This window comes from Macrotis lagotis, chromosome X (assembly GCF_037893015.1).
Source record: "Macrotis lagotis isolate mMagLag1 chromosome X, bilby.v1.9.chrom.fasta, whole genome shotgun sequence".
NCBI lineage: Eukaryota > Metazoa > Chordata > Mammalia > Peramelemorphia > Peramelidae > Macrotis > Macrotis lagotis.
The window spans coordinates 630,170,943-630,189,852 of NC_133666.1; the positions used below are offsets into that span (position 1 = coordinate 630,170,943).

Genomic DNA, 18,910 nt, shown 5'->3' on the forward strand with positions numbered 1-18,910 from the left:
GCCCTCCCGAATTGCCGGTCTCCGCTGCCATATCCAGGGCACACCATTGGTTCTGCTAACGTTGAGTCTCATAGCTATTGGCTGGCTGACGCCGCTCTTCACGCCGGCGACGGGGCGAGTTCCCTCCCTCCCCCCAGTCGCGCCCCCCGCCCTTCCCCCGCCCTCCTCCTCTCCCCAGCCGCTCTGCTCCCAGACTCCTTTGCGGCCGTGTGGAGCGAGGCCTTGTTCCCGCGTTGAGCCGCCGCCGCCTCAGCCCGGGCCCAGCCGCGTCGCCTCAGCCCCGTTCGCCCCCCCCGCCCCCTGAGGGGGACGCCCTGCCCGGCCGCCATGTCGGACTACAGCACTGGGGGGCCGCCGCCGGGGCCCCCGCCGCCTGCCGGAGGAGGAGGAGGCGCCGGGACTGGAGCCGGAGCCGGGGCCGGCGCCGGGGGAGCCGGGGGGCCGCCGCCAGGAGCGCCGGGCGCCGGGGACCGGGGAGGTGGAGGGGGCGGGGGCCCGGGCCCCGGCTCGGCCCCGCCGCCCGGAGGGGGAGCCCCGGGGATCCGCAAGGACGCCTTCGCCGATGCCGTGCAGCGGGCCCGGCAGGTGAGGAGGAGGCGGCGGCGGCGGGGGGCGGGGGGGAGGCGCGCGCGCGAGGCGGGGTCACGTGGGGGGCTGAGGAGGGGGCATGTGCGCGCGCGCGGGGGCCTCGAGGGGCCCGGGGCCCGGCCCCGCGCGGGGGGCCGGAGCGGCCAGCCGGCCTCTTTAGGGGCCCCGGCACCCCGAGGCGGTGGGCACAAGGGAGGCGTGGGAAGGGGCGCCGTGACCTTCCCTCACCTTTCGGCACGTGGGGGGAGTGGGTGCCGCCGCTGCGCCCCATTCATTCTCGCCGCCCCGCGGGAGGGAAGGGGCAGAGTCCCCCCTCCCCATTCTGGCGCCCTCCCCCGCGGCCCCCAGGCCCCGAACTTCGGAGCCGGCTCTGGGTGGGGCCCCAGGACGGGCCCGAAGCCTCGTCTCCCTTCGGGACCCCCCGCGGGCCCCTCACTCGCGGGCCTGGCTGCCGGCTTGTGGCTCCTCGCCACAGGCCATGTACGCCGAGTGCAAGATGCGGCTGTCTCGTCTGGCAGAACCGGCACTGTCCGCGTGGGGCCAAGCACCGGCCCGGCAGGGAGCCGGGTTCCAGGCCGGGCCCGGGCCCGGTCCCGTTAGAGGAACGCCCACATGCCCCGTGCCCGCCTGTGGTGTGTGGGCCTGGCCGGGGGTGGAAGGAGGAGACGAGGTGCTAACTCGCTTTGGCCTGGGTGGGATCTCCCAAGCCCGAGGCATAGCATTTAAACTGTTGTGAGGAGCGTCTCATTGAAAGACCCAAGTTCTGGGTTCTTGCTTCTTGGACTGTTTGACACGAGCCTGAAAACGAAAGTTAGTGAGGTTGAGTTTGTTTGAAGTGGATGGTTTTGGGTTGGTTTTTTTTTTTTGCTTGATTGGAATCCGTCTCTAGGAAGTGGCCCTGCCGATTGGAATTAGAAGAGCTTAGGTTTCTATGTCACACTTCAAAACTGAATATTTGAAGATGAAAATAAACTTGAGGAAGGTCATCTTGAGCATCCTTTGAGACCTGGGGAGGCAAAAATTGCTAGCAGCTTTGGAAATTTTAGTTTTGATTTTAAGTCCCAGAGGACCCTTGTTTTCACTGTAATAGAAACACCTTTGAGAAATGAAAAAAATAGATTTAGGTTCAAGTTGATAGGGGAATGTCTGGGAGGGAGGAATAGAATCTGTTGGACTGGCCCTGACCTCAGTGAAAGGACTAAATGTCAACTCAGGGGTCCGGGTTCTTTAGGTCCTTCTGTTAGACTCCTCAAGTTTTCTAGATTCAGGTATGGGGGGGGGGCAGGGAAGAAGTTTTTTAATGAATTCTCAAGTTTGAGATTTAAACAAGTTATTTCCATAACGTTGTCACCAAATGACTTTTTAGAAGTAGGATTCTACTAGAGAATCTTAACATCAAGTAGCAAATAATGATTTGAGAAAACTAACGTCTACAGGGAAGAAGAACCTTTCTTTTTCTTTATACTCTTTCCAGATCCATAGACACCATTGTTTCTTTTTGGTATTAATTCTCTTGTTTTTTAATTGATTTTCAGATAGCAGCAAAAATTGGAGGTGATACAGCTACTACAGTCAATAACAGCACTCCAGATTTTGGGTTTGGGGGCCAAAAGAGACAGTTGGAAGATGGAGGTAACTGCTGACTTGTATAACTTGAGGGGAAGGGGGAAGAGAGTGACAGAGAGGTGGTGGCTATGTGATTTGAATATAGGTTTGAGTTTCTTATTTTAAAAACTGCTGGTTTGTTTTCTGCAAAAGTTTCAGCAAATCTAACTTCTTATTCTTGCTGTCCTAAAAGAGCAGATTGACAAATTTGGGTTGGGGTGAGATAGTTGGTGTAGTTGTGAACTATTAGAAAATTTTCTCCTGCTAGAACCCAGCAAAAACATGAATAATTTCATCTGAGGTCCGACTTAAAAGTTTGGTGCCAGGTACATATTCAACAGTTACCAATGGTAGCCATGAAAATAAGGCAAGGCAACTTTACCATCCTGAAATCCCATTCTTACTATTCCAACTAAGGCCTGTTTCTTTCCCAGCTGGAAATGTTTTCAGTGTCTCTGTCTCTGAATTATTGTTCACTTGTTAAAAAATATATTTTTTTTTTTAACCCTAGTGTTTGGTAGAGTTGAGAATCTGTCACTTTTATGGTATTTGGGCTTTTCAGTCTACTGTCAGTCTCTCCAAGGTTGGGGAGAGGATGATTTGCAAATCTATATGTCTAAAAACATGTTGCATTAACAATGATTCTGAAGAAGCAAGGAGTGGAGGCTGCATCTAACATCTTTTTGATTCCACAGATCAGCCTGAAAGCAAGAAACTGGCAGCCCAAGGCGACTGTAAGTTCATTTTGGTGTGTAGGGGGCCTGAGGCTAAGAGTTGTCTTTGTATTTGTCAAGTGTTAACTTTCTTTTAAGATGTAATCCTTGGAAAGTTAGACCCTAAAATGCTAATCCTCAAGCTCCCATTTTCTGTGTGCCTGCTAAGGATTTAGCAAGGGGGAATTTGGGATTTGTTAAATGGAGCTCATCACCTTTACATTCCTTTCCTCATAAGTAGTGTTTCCAGGAAAGCATTTTGAAAACTTTAAAATGCTGTAGAACCAAGACTTTTTATTGACTATCAGCACTAGACCAATACTCCTTTGGATTTTTTTTTCCCTAGCTCTCAGTTCTCAGCTTGGGCCTATCCATCCTCCTCCCAGGTAAGCCACATTTTGAACAATTTCTTGCTCTCTACCCCTAACCTTTTCTTCAGATTTGCCAAGAGACATAACTATCAGAATATTCAGTTATTTGGAATTTGGTTTTTTTTTGGTTTTAGCACTTCTTTGAAAGATTGGGTGGGTAGGGGAAATTGAAATCTTATTTCCTTTTCATTTACACTTGTGTCCATCGGGTTTTGGGGGGGGAGGGGGGAATTTGCAACTTTTTATTGACTCCAGGGAGGTGTGGGCTCAGTTGTTCCTGCTGTCTATTGGTGGTTTCTTATCTATCTTCTGTAAGAGCTTGTTTCTTGTAATGACACTTCCAGGGCTTGTCCCATGGACCTGTCACAGAACTATAGAGTTGGAGCTGAAAGGGACCTTAAGAGATCATGCTGTCCAACTCCCTCATGTTATACAGGAGGAACTAGGCCCTAGAGAGGTGATTAATAATATCTAGCATTTATATAGGACTTTAAGGTTAGCAAAGAGCTTTATATGTTGTCTCAGTTGCCCTGGGATATGGTCAGCCTCTGGTTTGGGGAGGGGAGGCATATTGATAATCATAGTCTTACACTGCCATGGTTTGAGGCTGGGTAGGATCCACATCATCCCAATATGTGGGCAGTCAGTAGCTTCTCAAGAAACTTCTCCATATGTAGGTTGACTGGTACATGTACTTTTGAGTTTAGCAATCCTCACAGTGCTGTGTATCAAGACAGTTGTTCTTTTTCCTGGTGACCCCTGAAATCTTCCCATCCAGATTCTCTATTCACATTTGAATCTGTGATCTTCCCACTTATCCTTTTATAGGTCTTCAATGACAGAAGAGTACCGTGTCCCTGATGGCATGGTGGGACTGAGTAAGTGGACCTGCTTGGGCGGGGGGCGGGGAAGACCTGTAGAAGCTGCCAGTCTCACCTTGGTCAGGGGCCCTATTATCTTGGTTTCTGAGGGCCAGCTTCCTGTGAGATTGTGCCAGACCAGACGTCTTTGGTTTGAAAGAGTCTCTTGTTCTCATTTTAATTGTGCCCTTCCCCCATTCCCCCCCTCTATTCCACCCTCATCTTCTCTGGACACTGTAGCTCTTGGAGTGGCTGCTGCCCTCTTTACTGAAGGTGTAAGATGGGAGGAGGGTAATATCTACTATGAAACAAAAACCTCAGGAACTCCAGGTTCCCTGAGTAATGCCTATATTTTTTTTTCTTTTTAATTTTACCCCATATAGTCATTGGCAGAGGTGGTGAACAGATCAACAAGATCCAGCAAGACTCAGGCTGCAAAGTACAGATCTCACCAGGTATGAGGAGGCTCCTTGTGAAGCTCTACAACCTGTTCATTGATCCCCAAGTCTGTAGTCAAGGAATGCATTAACCCAGGTTTCTATTGAATACAAGCAGGTGTTTTGTCTTTTAGAACTCCATTGGTTGGATGTCCCCAGTTTTCAGTCCCATAGGACAAACACATCCTCACCATCTCATCGGTCATATAGTCATTGTCTACATGTATCTGAACTGACCTCAAATGGGGTCATGGAGATTGGACTGAAATGACTGACCAACAAACATCTGAACTAGAATAGAATTACTTCCTCTATAAACTGAATGAGTGACCAAAGTAGTGTTTTAGGAAAAGTTTGTCTAACTTTACCTGGATTAGGGAAAGTTTCTTTTTTATAGAGACCTTGTTCCCTGATCTTCTGTCCTTCTTCTTCAGACAGTGGTGGCTTACCAGAGCGAAGCGTGTCCCTGACAGGAGCCCCGGAATCAGTGCAGTATGTATTTGGCTTTTGTTACCAATTGTAGCAAAGAAATGTATCTAGATCGAGTTGCTTTGATCTTCTCAGAGTAATGAAGAAATAATTGGGGAGGAGGAAGGGGGGAGTGTTTGAACCTTATGGTGTTTCTCTGAGCCTTTTTGCCATTCAGAATAAGAGGGTCTCTGGATGTAAGATTTTCCCTTCCTATTATAACAAAGATTAGGCCATAGCCCCATTTTATGGGATTGATCATGGTCTGTTAAATGTCCTTTATTCTGTATCTTACTGGTTCTAATTCTCCAACAGTGACTGACTATTCTTTCCTCTAAACACCTGTATTCCTTAATGATAATTTTGTTTGCCAGGAGATACTCAAACCAGGCACTGCTTCACTACTTCCTAGACTAAGGGTGTGTTAGAAACATTACCACTTAATTGACATTCTACATGAGAACATGTTTTCTCTCTTCACAGGAAGGCAAAGATGATGCTGGATGACATTGTATCTCGGGGCAGAGGTGGCCCTCCTGGACAGTTCCATGATAATTCAAATGGGGGTCAGAATGGCACAGTGCAGGAGATCATGATTCCTGCAGGGAAGGCTGGACTGGTGATTGGCAAAGGCGGGGAGACCATTAAGCAGCTGCAGGTGTGAGAGTGACCCTGAGGATAGCTCTCTTCCAGACCCAGTCCTCTCCCCTTTCTCAAGAAAATTGAACAGTACTATAGGACTTGGCATTGATCTCTGCCAACATCCAGCAAAGACTATCAGAGTCCTCTTACCATTTGTCCTTCCCTGAACCCTTTGTCTTGAATCCTGACATTGTTAGCCCTTTCCCTTGTTCTGACTTGTTGAGCAAGAACCTGTCATTAACTGTGGCATTGGTGGTTGTACAGGAGCGAGCTGGAGTGAAGATGATTTTAATCCAAGATGGATCCCAAAATACCAATGTGGACAAACCTCTCCGGATTATCGGAGACCCATACAAAGTGCAGGTAAAGAAAAGCGGAAAATGGTTGTTAGGAAAACTTGAAGGGGTGAGATTTTACAGACTTGGGGTTAGACAGAAGGTAGCAGCTGTTGTAAAGAGAAACTATAGCTCAGGCTACAATGGAGATGGTTCTTGCAAAAATCATGACTGAGATATAAGGGTTGAGTTTATCTTCATTACAGACTTCCTTGAATGTAAGAAGTTAAAAATTGCCCCAGCTCTTTGGCCCTGCTACCCCAAAGGTCCCTTGGCCTAGTTTCAATTTATTTTGGGTTTTCCCTCTGGAGTAATTGGCTCCTAGATTCTGGCAAAGTTGTTTTTTCCCTCTATACCTACTCTTCTCTTTACTTTTGTGTCAACATCCAATTCCTCCCACCCTTTACCTCCATCCCCCTCAGTATTGCTATGGATCAACTGAGTACAGAGTAACTATTCTATTGGAATCCAGCAGACAGCTTTGCTTTCTAGTTAGTATGCTGGGGTTTGGGGCAGAACAAAAAAGTAATTGAGGGAAGAGCCAGTTTGTCCTGCTATTTTATAAGTAACCACATATGTTGTAGCAAGCCTGTGAGATGGTGATGGATATCCTCCGAGAACGTGACCAAGGAGGCTTTGGGGACCGGAATGAGTATGGATCCAGAATTGGTGGTGGGATAGATGTAAGAATGCTTTCTCTTGGGTTAACAGGGTAGGGGATGGGAAGGGATATTGTTAAGGGGGGATACTTTCTGCCTGGCAGCAGAGGGCAGCAGAGACATAAGAATATAGATCACATTGCTTTTCCTTACCTTATCTTTTACTCAGGTGCCTGTGCCCAGACATTCTGTGGGTGTGGTCATTGGGCGGAGTGGAGAAATGATCAAAAAAATACAAAGTGATGCTGGTGTCCGGATACAATTCAAACAAGGTCAAACTCTTATTAACAAGTTAAAACTGAATGTTTAGACTAGCTCTTCCCTAGAGGTTTTATAGTTCAGCTTGTATCCAGGGCAGAACTCTCCAAAGCATCCTACCATGCATACCTGAATCACAAATACCTGAAGTACCTCAATTATCTCTAGAAGCATTCCGTTCAGTTAGGGTGCTCAGATTAGTATAAAATGTTTCAACATAAACTTGTTCATAGACCTGGAAAGGAAACTTAGAGATATCAAATGTAAAGTCTTTGTGTTGGGTTGAAATATATATTTTTTTCCCTTCAGATTGTTAGATCAGATGCAGATGGGCAAGATGTCTATGCCCTTGACTCCCAGATCCCCTCGTAATTGAGGGAATTAATTATTCCTCTATATGTCTCATGTAATCCTTCCCCATGTGACCAGTGGGCCATACCCAGTGAAGATGCTTAGTCCACACTTAATAGTTGCTCACCTACATCTGAACCTGGCTCTCAGTTAACTTTTTCTCTTCCTTTGAATGGCAAATCTGTCTGAGGATGAAAAGCACCCCTTACCTCGACCTATTAATGTTTGTTAGGGAAGGGAGTTCAATTTTTAAGATCCAGAGTCATTGCTGGGAGGCACAAGATGGGAAATGAACCCATTAGGTTAACCTGTTATTGCTTGATATTAACTGGCCTTTTTCTCTTTTGTGGGAGCCATCCATGTCTACCCTGGTAATGAGGGGTGAGTGTTGTGTAATCGCCAGCTCTGCCATCAGATACTCTAATTAATCATCTTTCCAATTGGTTCTGGGCCAACCACCAGAGAGAAAGGGGCACAGAAATGATATAGTTCCTGCCAAATGTGATAAGCAGTGTTGGAGAGGATTAGAAAAGTTTTCAACTTAGTAGCCATTGATTTGTTATGCAAATACAAATGAAAGCAATTCTACATAAAAATGTAAGTTCTAGGTTTTTTACCTTTAAGGATGCATATGAACTCAAGTAAAAGAAAAATATACTATCTTTTGAACTCTTTCTGATGTTGTTGCTATTTATGTTTTCATGTGGTGTGTAAATGTTCTGTTACTGCTTTCTTGACTGTATGACTTAACTGATTTCATTTTAATAATTATTTCATTATAAATGTCAAAATGTGTACATCCCTTCTCTAGTTTTTGAAAATCCTATGTTTATCTCCTTTTAATTTCAAATCTAATCTCTCATAATCTTTTATTTTAGGCAGGTGGTCTTATTTTTAAAACTGACTTTTAAAACTTTTTTGATGTTTGGTTTCAGATGATGGAACAGGTCCTGAGAAGATCGCCCACATCATGGGACCTCCAGACCGGTGTGAGCATGCTGCTCGAATCATCAATGACCTCCTCCAGAGTTTAAGGGTAGGCCCCAAAGTGTGGGTTACTAGGAGTATAGGGGTAAGGGGAGTCAAAACATCCAACCTACCCCACAAGATTTGGAACTTGAAAGATCATATCACACTTGTTTAGACTTTGTATTCAATGTTGTATTACACTGACAAGGACTTTTAGCAGTCATTTTAGTATATAGTCCCTTGGGAATTATAAAGGGCAGAGCTGGGATTTGAACCCTAAATAAGGTTCTTGCTGCTTCATTCTAGGATCATCATTTGATTTGCTATTCCTCACATAGTCTTTATTTTTTCTTACAGAGTGGTCCCCCAGGACCTCCTGGGGGCCCAGGCATGCCCCCTGGAGGCAGGGGCCGAGGTCGAGGCCAGGGCAATTGGGGACCTCCTGGTGGAGAAATGACTTTCTCCATTCCGACTCATAAGTGTGGTCTGGTCATTGGTAGAGGTAAATGTCATTCTCTACTGCCTAGTCTTCCTTCTTAAGCCCACTTATGTCAGCAATGTTTAGAGCTTTCCTGCTTTTTCCTTTAGGTGGGGAGAACGTGAAAGCCATAAATCAGCAAACAGGCGCCTTTGTGGAGATCTCTCGGCAGCTTCCACCAAATGGGGACCCTAACTTTAAACTCTTCATCATCCGGGGATCCCCTCAGCAAATTGACCATGCCAAGCAGCTTATTGAGGAGAAGATTGAGGTGGGAACAGGTGACAGGGATATGAAAGATAATGTGGCCACAGCCTTTGTCATCATGCAGTTTATGTCACTTGAAACCTGACTTATGTTTTTCTTTCCTACAGGGTCCTCTCTGTCCAGTTGGACCAGGTCCTGGAGGACCAGGTCCTGCTGGCCCAATGGGGCCCTTCAACCCTGGACCTTTCAACCAGGGGCCTCCAGGAGCTCCTCCTCAGTAAGTATCTTTTTATGACTTCACAAATCTGGGATGAGAAGAGCTGATGGGGGGGGGGGGGCACACAGGTTTTATGATCCTTTGTGTCAGTGAGGTGCCATATAGAAGTACCTTTTGATATTTACTGTTAACTTCTTGGGGAAATGTACAGTTGGATAACTTTAAGTCTTCTGATGTCAAAACTGAAAGTGCCCTTGGAGATTTTCAAATTGCAGATCTGAATTGAAATGGACCTCAGAAGTCAACTAGTCCAAATGGCAATCTCTTCCACAGTTCTTCTTCACGATGGTCCTGTGAGAGCGGTAGTGCCAGTGTTCTTTTCACATAGCTAGCAGTTGTTAGTTACATAGGAGGAAACAGAATCTAAAGGCTAAACAACAGGGCCACCTTCAAGTAAATGTCACAACCAAGACAACCCTGGTCTGACTGTAAGCCCAGTGTTCTTTTTCCTTATTGTTATACTATGTTAACTTGGCAATATCCCAAGTGTGGGGCTATTTATTTTCTCTGAAAATTTCTAGAGATGCAGAATTTTTTACTTACTAAGACAGGCAATTTCCTTTATTGACAAGTCAAAATGATAAGTTTTTCCTTAATCTAGTCAATATTGGTCTCATTGATTTCATTGCATAGATAAGAAAATACATGTCTTAGAAGAACCTACCTGAGAACACATAGCGATTCATTTGATAGATCCAGATCTCTCCTGTCACCTTTTGTATTTTTTTTTTGTTTTTGCAAGGCAATGGGGTTAAGTGACTTGCCCTTGGTCACACAGCTAGGTAATTATTAAGTGTCTGAGGCTGGATTTGAACTCAGGTCCTCCTGACTCCAGGGGAATTCACTGTGCCACCTAGCTGCCTCCATCTCCTGTCATCTTAATCCCCACTCTTGATGCCAAGTTCCATTTTTGCTCATCAGTACCTTCTTCCTTTTTAAGTGCGGGAGGGCCCCCTCCACACCAGTACCCACCCCAGGGTTGGGGCAACACTTATCCACAGTGGCAACCACCTGCTCCTCATGATCCAAGTAAGTAATTAGCTGAAGGGAAGGGAAGGAGGCTCAGATTTTCCCCCACCCCATCCTCCCTCTCAACTCTGGCTTTGCTTTCCAGATAAAGCAGCAGCTGCAGCAGCAGATCCCAATGCCGCCTGGGCTGCCTACTACTCACACTACTACCAGCAGCCCCCAGGTCCTGTGCCAGGTCCAGCACCAGCCCCCACGGCCCCACCTGCCCAGGGGGAACCCCCACAGCCCCCACCTACCGGACAGTCAGACTACACTAAAGCCTGGGAAGAATATTACAAAAAAATAGGTAAGGTTGGGGAGGGACCACTGAGAAAGAAGACAGGGTAATTGGGTGTCTCTCAAGGGGAAGAGAAGCGTCAGTGATCAAGGGAGAAAAAAGAAAATGGATTGATATGGACACCATTTCTCCTGTGGCCAAGAATACTTTATTTGGCAAGAGCCATGACTTTGATGGTCCCCATCTCTTCATGCTTCTTTAGGCCAACAGCCTCAGCAGCCTGGTGCTCCCCCCCAACAAGATTACACAAAAGCCTGGGAGGAGTACTATAAGAAACAAGGTGAGGTGATGCTTTCTGCATTCTGGGGTTGAAAGGGAATAAGATCTGACTTGATAAAGTGGACCTCAAATTCTCTCTTCCATCTTGCTTCCCAACTACAGCGCAAGTGGCCACTGGTGGTGGACCTGGAGCCCCCCCAGGTTCCCAGCCTGACTATAGTGCTGCCTGGGCCGAATATTACAGACAGCAAGCCGCCTACTACGGACAGACCCCTGGTCCTGGCGGCCCCCAGCCACCACCCACACAGCAGGGACAGCAGGCAAGTGGGAATTGCCACCCTCCTCCTCCTCCTTTTTCCTTCCAACCCCCGGCTACCGTCCATCCTGCCTTAGTGGGTAGCGCCGGAAATCCCTTCCCCTGCGGGGTGTGCCCTTGATGCCAGCATCGGGGGCCGTGTGGCCGGAGGTCTCCGGAGTCCCCACAAGACGGGGACAATGTGCGCTGGGCCCAGAGGTTAAACAGAAGAGGCCTCCCTCCGCCAGCCTGCTTGTTCCTGTGTAACGCTGTCGTGATGTTGGGGGAGAGCACGAAAAAAATTACAAGGTGGAACTTTTGAACTGGTGGGTGGTCCTGGGGTGGGTGGGGGGTGGGCAAATAGCTTGAATGTTGGTTGCCATCCCAGCCAACTAACTCACTCTCACTCACTCTGTCTCTTTCTCTCAATCTGTAAATCTGGCCACTTGAGTTTTAAAAAAAGCCTTTTTCCTCCCCTCTCCCAGGTTATGGATTTATTATTTTTTTATCAATGATCATTTCCCCCAAAGTCTTGAGTGATTGTGTGTGTTGCAGGCACCCCCTCTCTGGGGTCAGCACCATCTCTGGCGGAGAAGAGGGACCGCCCTGGGGAGGAGCCAGGGTCTCCCTTTCTGCCCCTCCCTGGCTGTTATTCCCCATCCCCATTCCGCCTTGGCTCAGTCTCTTCTGCGAATTTTCTCTCCCCCCTTCTGTCACTCTTGTGCCCGCGCCTCCGATCCTGATCCTGGTCTTGTCTGTGGAAGTGGGCATGACGATCATTGCCACCCTCAAACCTACCTCACAGGGGTGTTGTGGGGGACACCATGATCTTGAACAATGTTTGTTGTAAAGCGCCGGGAGTTGCCCTCCTCCGAATGAGGGTGCACCCGAGAATGAGAAGTCATCTCGCGCTCTCTTCCTGCCTGTTCTGTGGTCGTTTCTCATTCTTCTTGTTCAAAGAGCCAGAGAGTCTGATTTCAAATACACACTTTGGAGCACTTGCCTAGGGAGCTGAACTCCACCCTCTGGCCTGCAAAAATTCACTGCATTTGCCATAGGGTTGGGGGATTTCCCTGCCTTTCTCTCTTCTCTTCTCCCCTCAAACTGCTCCTTAGGCTATTCTGATCCCATCCTGGTGACCCTTCTAGGCCCCTTCCTGCCCTCCCTTTCCCTGGGTAGTGACCAATTCCTATCTCTTCCCTCTCCGCAGGCTCAATGAATCGAATGAATGTGAACTTCCTCATCTGTGAAAATCTTATTTTGTTTGTTTTTTTTTTTTGTTTTGTTTTGTTTTTGGCAAGAGAGCGATGGCTGCCTTGGGGAGGAGGGAGTGGGGTGAAGGGGGAAGCAGGCCCCGCTGGGCGGATAGAGCACTTGCTGAGTGTTTTGCGCTCTCTCTCGCTCTCTTCTCGCTCGTTCTCACTCTCTTTCTCTTTGTGTCTCACATATTTTTTTTTCTCTCAAAACTCTGGATTCCTTATTTTGAGCCGGCCATAGAAGAACTAAATCTCTGCAAAAAGCAAACAAATAGAACCTATAAAAATTCTCTCTCTCTCTCTCTCTCTCTCTCTCTCTCTCTCTCTCTCTTCCCCTCCTTTCTCCCCCCCATCCTCCCTCTTTACCTCTCCTGCCTTCCCTCTTCTCCCCATCTCCCCTTTTGCCTTCCTAAAACTGCCTTTTTCAGGGTAAGGCAATCCATCCCTTCTTCCCTCCCCCCACAGATACATCACCACCACCAGCCCCCTTCTTATTTTTAAAATAAACTTTCAAAAGAAAAAAAAATCATTGCTTTTTTTTTTTAGTTAGAGTTGGAACATTCCTTGGAGTAGGTGTGTTGGGGCTGCAAGAAAAAATAGAAAAACATCTCCCTTGCCCCCTCCTGAAACAGCAAGGCCCACTCAATCCCCTTGGTCTCTGGTCTCCCATCCTTTTTCTTCCTGCCCTCTTTGAGTAGCAATTCCAGATGTGCGTCCCTTCCCATCCTTTCCCCTCTCCCAATTCCTGGGACTGGTCTGTCATATTTCATCTGTTCGAGAGGAGATTGAAACTGAAAACAAAATGGGAAAGAAAAACTTTAAAAAAAAAATTTAAAAAAACAATTGTATGGCAGTTTTTACTTTTTATCGCTCGTTTTTAACTTCACAAATAAATGATAACAAAACCTCCCCCTGTGTCCACTGGGTGCTGTCTGTCTGTCCTTCTTCTCTCTGTCCGTAGGATTTTGAAGCGGATGTTGTTCACTATAGATGTTGTAAAAGCCTGATAATGGTGATTGAAAAATACAAGCTTCCTGTGTTCATTTTTTTGTTTTTTTTTTAAGAAAACAAAAACAAAAATACAGAAGAAAATAGTTTTCTGCAGGCGCATTGTGCTTTTTTTTCTTTCCCTTTTTTTGGTTAAATAAAGTGCTTTTTTTGTTTTAAAAAAACCCACCTTGTGCTGGGTGCAATTGTTTGCTGGTGGGGAAAGCGTCGTGGTGGGGTGTGGGTGGGACCTGGAGTGAAGTCCTGAACCTCATCCCTCTTATCTCCCCTTCTGTCCATTCTGGGAGTGCTGAGGACCACCTGGGCAGAGTTCCTATAGTTATTTTCCAATGCATGGGAACCAGGGACCTTCTCCCTTGGGATTTGGGGGTGGAGAAACGAGCATCAACTGATGCCTGGCACCCAGTGGTTCCCATGGCTGCGGTCTCCTGGTAGATTCTGAAGTGGGAAGTGTAATGCAGACAGCTCTGGATTCAGAGGGCCTTGGGTTCAGATCCCACCTTTGTTGCAGTTAACAGAACATTTGTATTTACATGAAAGGGTTGCTATGAGACTTGGTGATACGAAAGTTAACTAAGATTTTCCCTCCTTGGGCTTGAGTTTCTTCATGTGTAAAATGAGACCCCTCCATATAACTGAATGAGTGCTCCAGTTCTAGAATGTCCACCTGCTTCCCAGGTTTGGGGTAAGAGCCAATGAGGACATGTTTGTCCCATTTTAAAAGCCCCTTCCAGCTCTGATTTTGAAGGGTCTTTTAGGGGCTTATTTATTCCAAAGGTGATTCGGTTTATCTGAAAACTTGTGCTAGCTGAAAAGCCAGTACTCTTGCTTCAGTCTCCATTGTGATCTCTTCAACTCACACTGGATATCATCCCTGACTTAGGCAAGACTATCCACTCCCCTTGAAAGGATAAGAAATCATATGTTTTCAACACTTGATTTACAATGCACTTGGCTTCACAAAAAACGGGTGGGGGAAGAACAATTGGGATTAAATGACTTGCTCATGGTCCAATAGCCTTTTGAGTTAGCTTTATGGATTAAGAAAAAGTTTGGAGAAGTACAGGAATATACCCAGTTTCAACTAGAAAGAATCAGAAACCAAATCTAATCCATGTTGTACTCCTAACCTTATTTCTCAGGTGAAGAAATGACTGACTATCCTAGGGTGCATGGTGAGTGTTGGAGGCAGGATCTGAATCTTGTTCCATTACCTTACGCTGTTTTATGCAATTTCATGTCAGAATTAAAAGAATGAATCAGAGGCAGTAACTTAAAGTCACAGAGAGTGACATTATTTAGCACTAATTAGGTGCCAGATGAAATGTAGAATTAACAGCAAGCTTACAATCCCAATAGGGGAGATTTTATATATAGAGATATATACACATAAATGAACTGTAGGCAGGATAAAAAAAAGATAAAGCTTGAAATTCCAGGAAAGTTGTCCTATGGAATAAATGGGATTTTAGCTTCTACATAAGCCAGGAAGCAAAAAAAGAGTGAGAGCATTCCACAACATGAAGCAATCAGAAAAGATGCCAAGAGCTGAGAAATTGAGACTCTAGATATTGGCAGACAAAATTGTAAAGGTAAAAAGGGCTTAGATTATGATCCCAAATCTGAACCTAGAGGCAAGTTTTCTGAGTAAGAAGGATGGGGGTAGGGAGGTAAGACAGCCAGACCTGCATTTTATTTTATTTAGGTTTTTGGCAAGGCAAATGGGGTTAAGTGGCTTGCACAAGGCCACACAGCTAGCTAATTATTAAGTGTCTGAGACCGGATTTGAACCCAGGTACTCCTGACTCCAAGCCGGTGCTTTATCCATTACGCCACCTAGCCGCCCCCAGACCTGCATTTTAGAAAAAGTTCTTTGGTAGATGAATGTAGGCTGGATTGGAGTGGAGAGAGAATTGTACCAAGCACACTCAACAGCAAGCTATTGCTACTGTAATCAAAGCATGAGGTGAGGAAGGTCTGCTCCAGAGTGGGAGAAGCGTCAGAGAAAAGAAGAGCATATTTGAGAGAAACTGATGTGGATAAAATCAATAGGCCTTTGCAGCAGTGGATATTTGGGGTGAGAGATTGTGAGGAGTCAGTTGAAGATGAAGGTTGAGACATTGGAGGACTGGCAGGATGGTGTTGCCCTCAACAGAAATAAGGGAACTTGGAAGAGTCAAGGGTTTGGGGGTTGAAGGGTTGGCAAAGACTTCCTGTAAATTTTAGGTGGAATTTTAGCTTAGACTTGAGAGAAGCCAGGGAGTAGAGATAAAGATCATTCCAGACATGGGGAGGGGGACAGCCAGAGAAAATACCTGGAGTTGGGAGATGGAGTGTCTGGTTTGTGGAATAACAGAGTCCATTGTATTATTTGAATTTCATTTTGGATTTATTGAATTTAAGATGTCTGCAAGGCTGTTTGGAGTTGCAAAATGGAGGTCAGCAGAAAGGTTCCAGCTGGATAAGGAGATCTGAGGATAATCAGCATAAAGATGATAATTGAATCCTTGGGAATCGATGGGAATTCACTGTGAGATCATAAAACCCGAGGGACACCTATGGCCATGATCTAGAAGAGGATTCAACAAAAGGAGGCAAAGAAGCAGACAAGAGTACAGGGTACAGAGGAAACCCAGGGATGAGGGTATTCTGGAACTCTAGGGAAGAGTATTGAAAGAATGCAAAGCGGTTAAGGATGAAGAATGAAAAAAGATCAGTGAATCTGGCAAATAAGCCATTACTGATCATTTTGATGAGAGCAGTTTTGGTGAAATGATGAGATTGGAAATTAGAGTGGAGAGAATTAAGAGGAGAAGAAGTGAGGGCATCTATTGTAGACATGCTCAGAGTTAGCCACAGCGGGTAAAACTGGTATAGGGAAAATAGTTAAGGGAAAAAAGATTTGAGTCAGGGATTTTTGAGGATGAAGACATGGGAATGTTTGCAAGCAGTAGAGAAAGATTTAAAATGAGTTGGACAGGTAGTGAAGTGATGTAGCAGATAGAGGGAAAACCTAAGTTCAAATTTGACCTCAGACATGTACTAACTGTGACTCTGGGCAAGTCATTTAACCTCATTTGCCCCCAACAAAACAAACAAAAAAAAGTGAGACAATCTGTTAGGTTGAAAAAGGATCTCTTGTGCAGGTAAAGAGATTACCTTGGGGGCGGCTAGGTGGCGCAGTGGATAGAGCACCGGCCCTGGAGTCAGAAGTACCTGAGTTCAAATGTGACCTCAGACATTTAATAATTACCTAGTCATATGACCTTGGGCAAGCCACTTAACCCTATTGTCTTGAAAAATCTAAAAAAAATAAAAAAAATGAAGAAAAAGAGATTACCTTGGTAAGGAGAAGGATCACCTTTTCATGTGATACAGAGGTGAAGGAGATAGTAGCAGAAGATATATGATAATATGAGAAGGGGAAGAAAGGGAGTGAATGATAGAGTTTTTTAAAAACAAAATATTAGGCAAGGTTCTCAGCTAAAAAGGAAGGCAAAGAAGAACCCTGAAAGACATAAGGATGGATAATAAGGTTTGGAAGAGGCACCATGGTGAAAATGATGATGATGATGATGTTTGTCCTTCATTTTCAAAGAAGACCAGAACATCAGGGAGATGAAGTCATGACAAGCAAGTAAATTGGATTTGAATGAGGGAGGGCTGTACTAAGTCAGCAGTCTCACTTTTTCCTCCAGAGCCATCTGGATCTAGTGACCAGATAGGAATCACGATGACTGGAGATCACCCTGAATGAGAGACAATCAGGTTGTGAGGTCACATTTGAACTCGGGTCCTCCCACTCCAGGGCCCATGCCAGAGCTCAGTTGAGGAGGCAGGGCTAGGACCAGTCATCAAAGGATTGTTTTTACCTGCCCCTGACTAATCTTAAGGAATCAGCTAATCACTATTCAGGATGGTTAGGGAATGGGTTTGTTCATTCTGTGGTTCTACTTTGTTGTGGCTTCTCTCTCTCTTAAGCTGTACATACTTTTACAGATTTCCCCTCTGTTCCTCATGTGGCTCTTAAGAGCAGGCTACTTTAGCTGTCCTAAGGCCCTCAATTGGCTTAGAAGTTCAGTGGGATGGGGTGGCTAGATGGCACAGTGGATAAAGCACCGGCCCTGGAGTCAGGAGTACCTGGGTTCAAATCCCGTCTCAGACACTTATTACCTAGCTGTGTGGCCTTGGGCAAGCCACTTAACCATTGCCTTGCAAAAACCTAAAAAAAAAATTTCAGTGGGTAGGGGTAGACTCTGGCTCTACCAAGTCTCAATAATGTCACTTAGCAAAGGGTTTCTGATAGCATCGGAGGGAGGTAGTGGGGATCCTGGGGTCAGTCCTAGGTTCAGTAGAGGAAGTGGGCTCTGCTTCTGCTTTCATCTCTCTAAGTACATTCTGCCTTACCAGGAAATGGGGATTGCTGTCATTAGATGAAGAACTGGAAAAGATTTCAGGTATCCAACTCTTATTTTACAGGTGACTTAGAGAAGAAACTTAATCCCAGATCACACATGAATAAATAGTAGAACTGGGATTTGAATCCATATCTAAATCTTCATTTTCAACTCTTAAATGGCTAGAGTCTATCAAGGGAATTCCTTCTGCTTTAAGCGAATCTGATGTTTGAGAATGGCAATTTCTCTACACAGTGTCAAAGATTAATTAAACCAGATAATTCTCTGAGTCTTAGGGGAACAATCTGAATGATACCTTACAGTCAGCCAGTTAGTCAATAAATATTTATTGTTATTATGTGCTAAGTGGTGAGGATACTAAAAGAGGCAGTGTGTGTGTTTTTAAATTCATCAAAGCACTTTTCCATCTATCTGTCTTCTCAAAACTGCCTGCCAGTGGTGCAATATTGGATCTGGAGTCAGGAAGACCTGACTTCAAATCCTGACCCATACACTTCCTAGCTATGTGACCCTGAGCAAATCATTTAACATCTTCTGCCTCAGTCTCCTCAACTGTCAAAGGGGGGATAAAAAACACCTCCCCAGAGTTTTTGTGAGGATCAAATGAGAAAAAATTGTAAAGCATTTAGTTTTACAGTGTCAGACACATAGTAGGGGGTTAATAAATTTTTTCCTTCCTTCTAGACAATCAGGGAATATTCCCATTTTAAAACTAAGGATATTGAACCCCCCCCCCCCCACCAGAGGTAATAAGGAGTAAGAATAATGAGTGGGAGTAACAAAGAGGTGAATTTAGGCATGAGAGGGAGGAAAACCTTTCTCACAATTAGAAATAACCAAAAGAAGAATAAACTGAGTTCTACTTCACTGAAGGGACTCCAAGCAAAGCTGGAAAGCTTTGGATATTTGGTTATGAGTTAGACTGGATGACCTCTGGATTGAAGAAGGGGAGGAGGTTTGGACAATCAAAATGGGGAGCATTGTAGAGAATTAAAGAGAAATAAAAGGATTGCTTTCCTGGCCCATTGAAATTAGATAAATTTGTATTGGACCATGACCTTTTATAAGTTCAATTTTACTTTTTAGTTCTGAATTTTCCCTCTTCATCTTCCCTCTCCCTCACTTATTGAGAAAGTAAAAGAAAAAATGCATTACAGACATATGGCATGAAAAACAAATTCCAGGAAATG

At 45.4% G+C, this 18,910-nt stretch overlaps 1 protein-coding gene and 1 pseudogene across 1 annotated transcript; both read left to right on the top strand.

The window, feature by feature from the left end:
- The first annotated feature begins 327 nt into the window (after positions 1–327).
- KHSRP (KH-type splicing regulatory protein) lies at positions 328–11,850 on the top strand. The gene is made up of 19 exons (XM_074203741.1): positions 328–585; positions 2,124–2,220; positions 2,889–2,927; positions 3,253–3,292; positions 4,106–4,155; positions 4,521–4,592; positions 5,009–5,066; positions 5,526–5,700; positions 5,949–6,047; positions 6,604–6,702; positions 6,848–6,950; positions 8,223–8,323; positions 8,614–8,758; positions 8,845–9,005; positions 9,109–9,218; positions 10,159–10,247; positions 10,333–10,533; positions 10,727–10,804; positions 10,906–11,850. Exons 1-19 carry the CDS (start codon positions 328–330, stop codon positions 11,178–11,180), a joined length of 2,250 nt encoding a protein of 749 aa, XP_074059842.1. The 3' UTR covers positions 11,181–11,850.
- Positions 11,851–17,136: 5,286 nt separating this feature from the next.
- The window catches only part of LOC141500525 (general transcription factor IIF subunit 1-like), a 34,490-nt pseudogene continuing 32,716 nt past the window's right edge, over positions 17,137–18,910 (top strand).

Excerpts from the sequence above, each read along its gene's own strand:
- KHSRP (XM_074203741.1), top strand. The coding sequence starts at position 328 with ATGTCGGACTACAGCACTGGGGGGCCGCCGCCGGGGCCCCCGCCGCCT. Across the intron at positions 3,293-4,105 it reads CCTATCCATCCTCCTCCCAG|GTCTTCAATGACAGAAGAGT; the intron begins GTAAGCCACATT and ends ATCCTTTTATAG. Across the intron at positions 4,593-5,008 it reads CAAAGTACAGATCTCACCAG|ACAGTGGTGGCTTACCAGAG; the intron begins GTATGAGGAGGC and ends CTTCTTCTTCAG.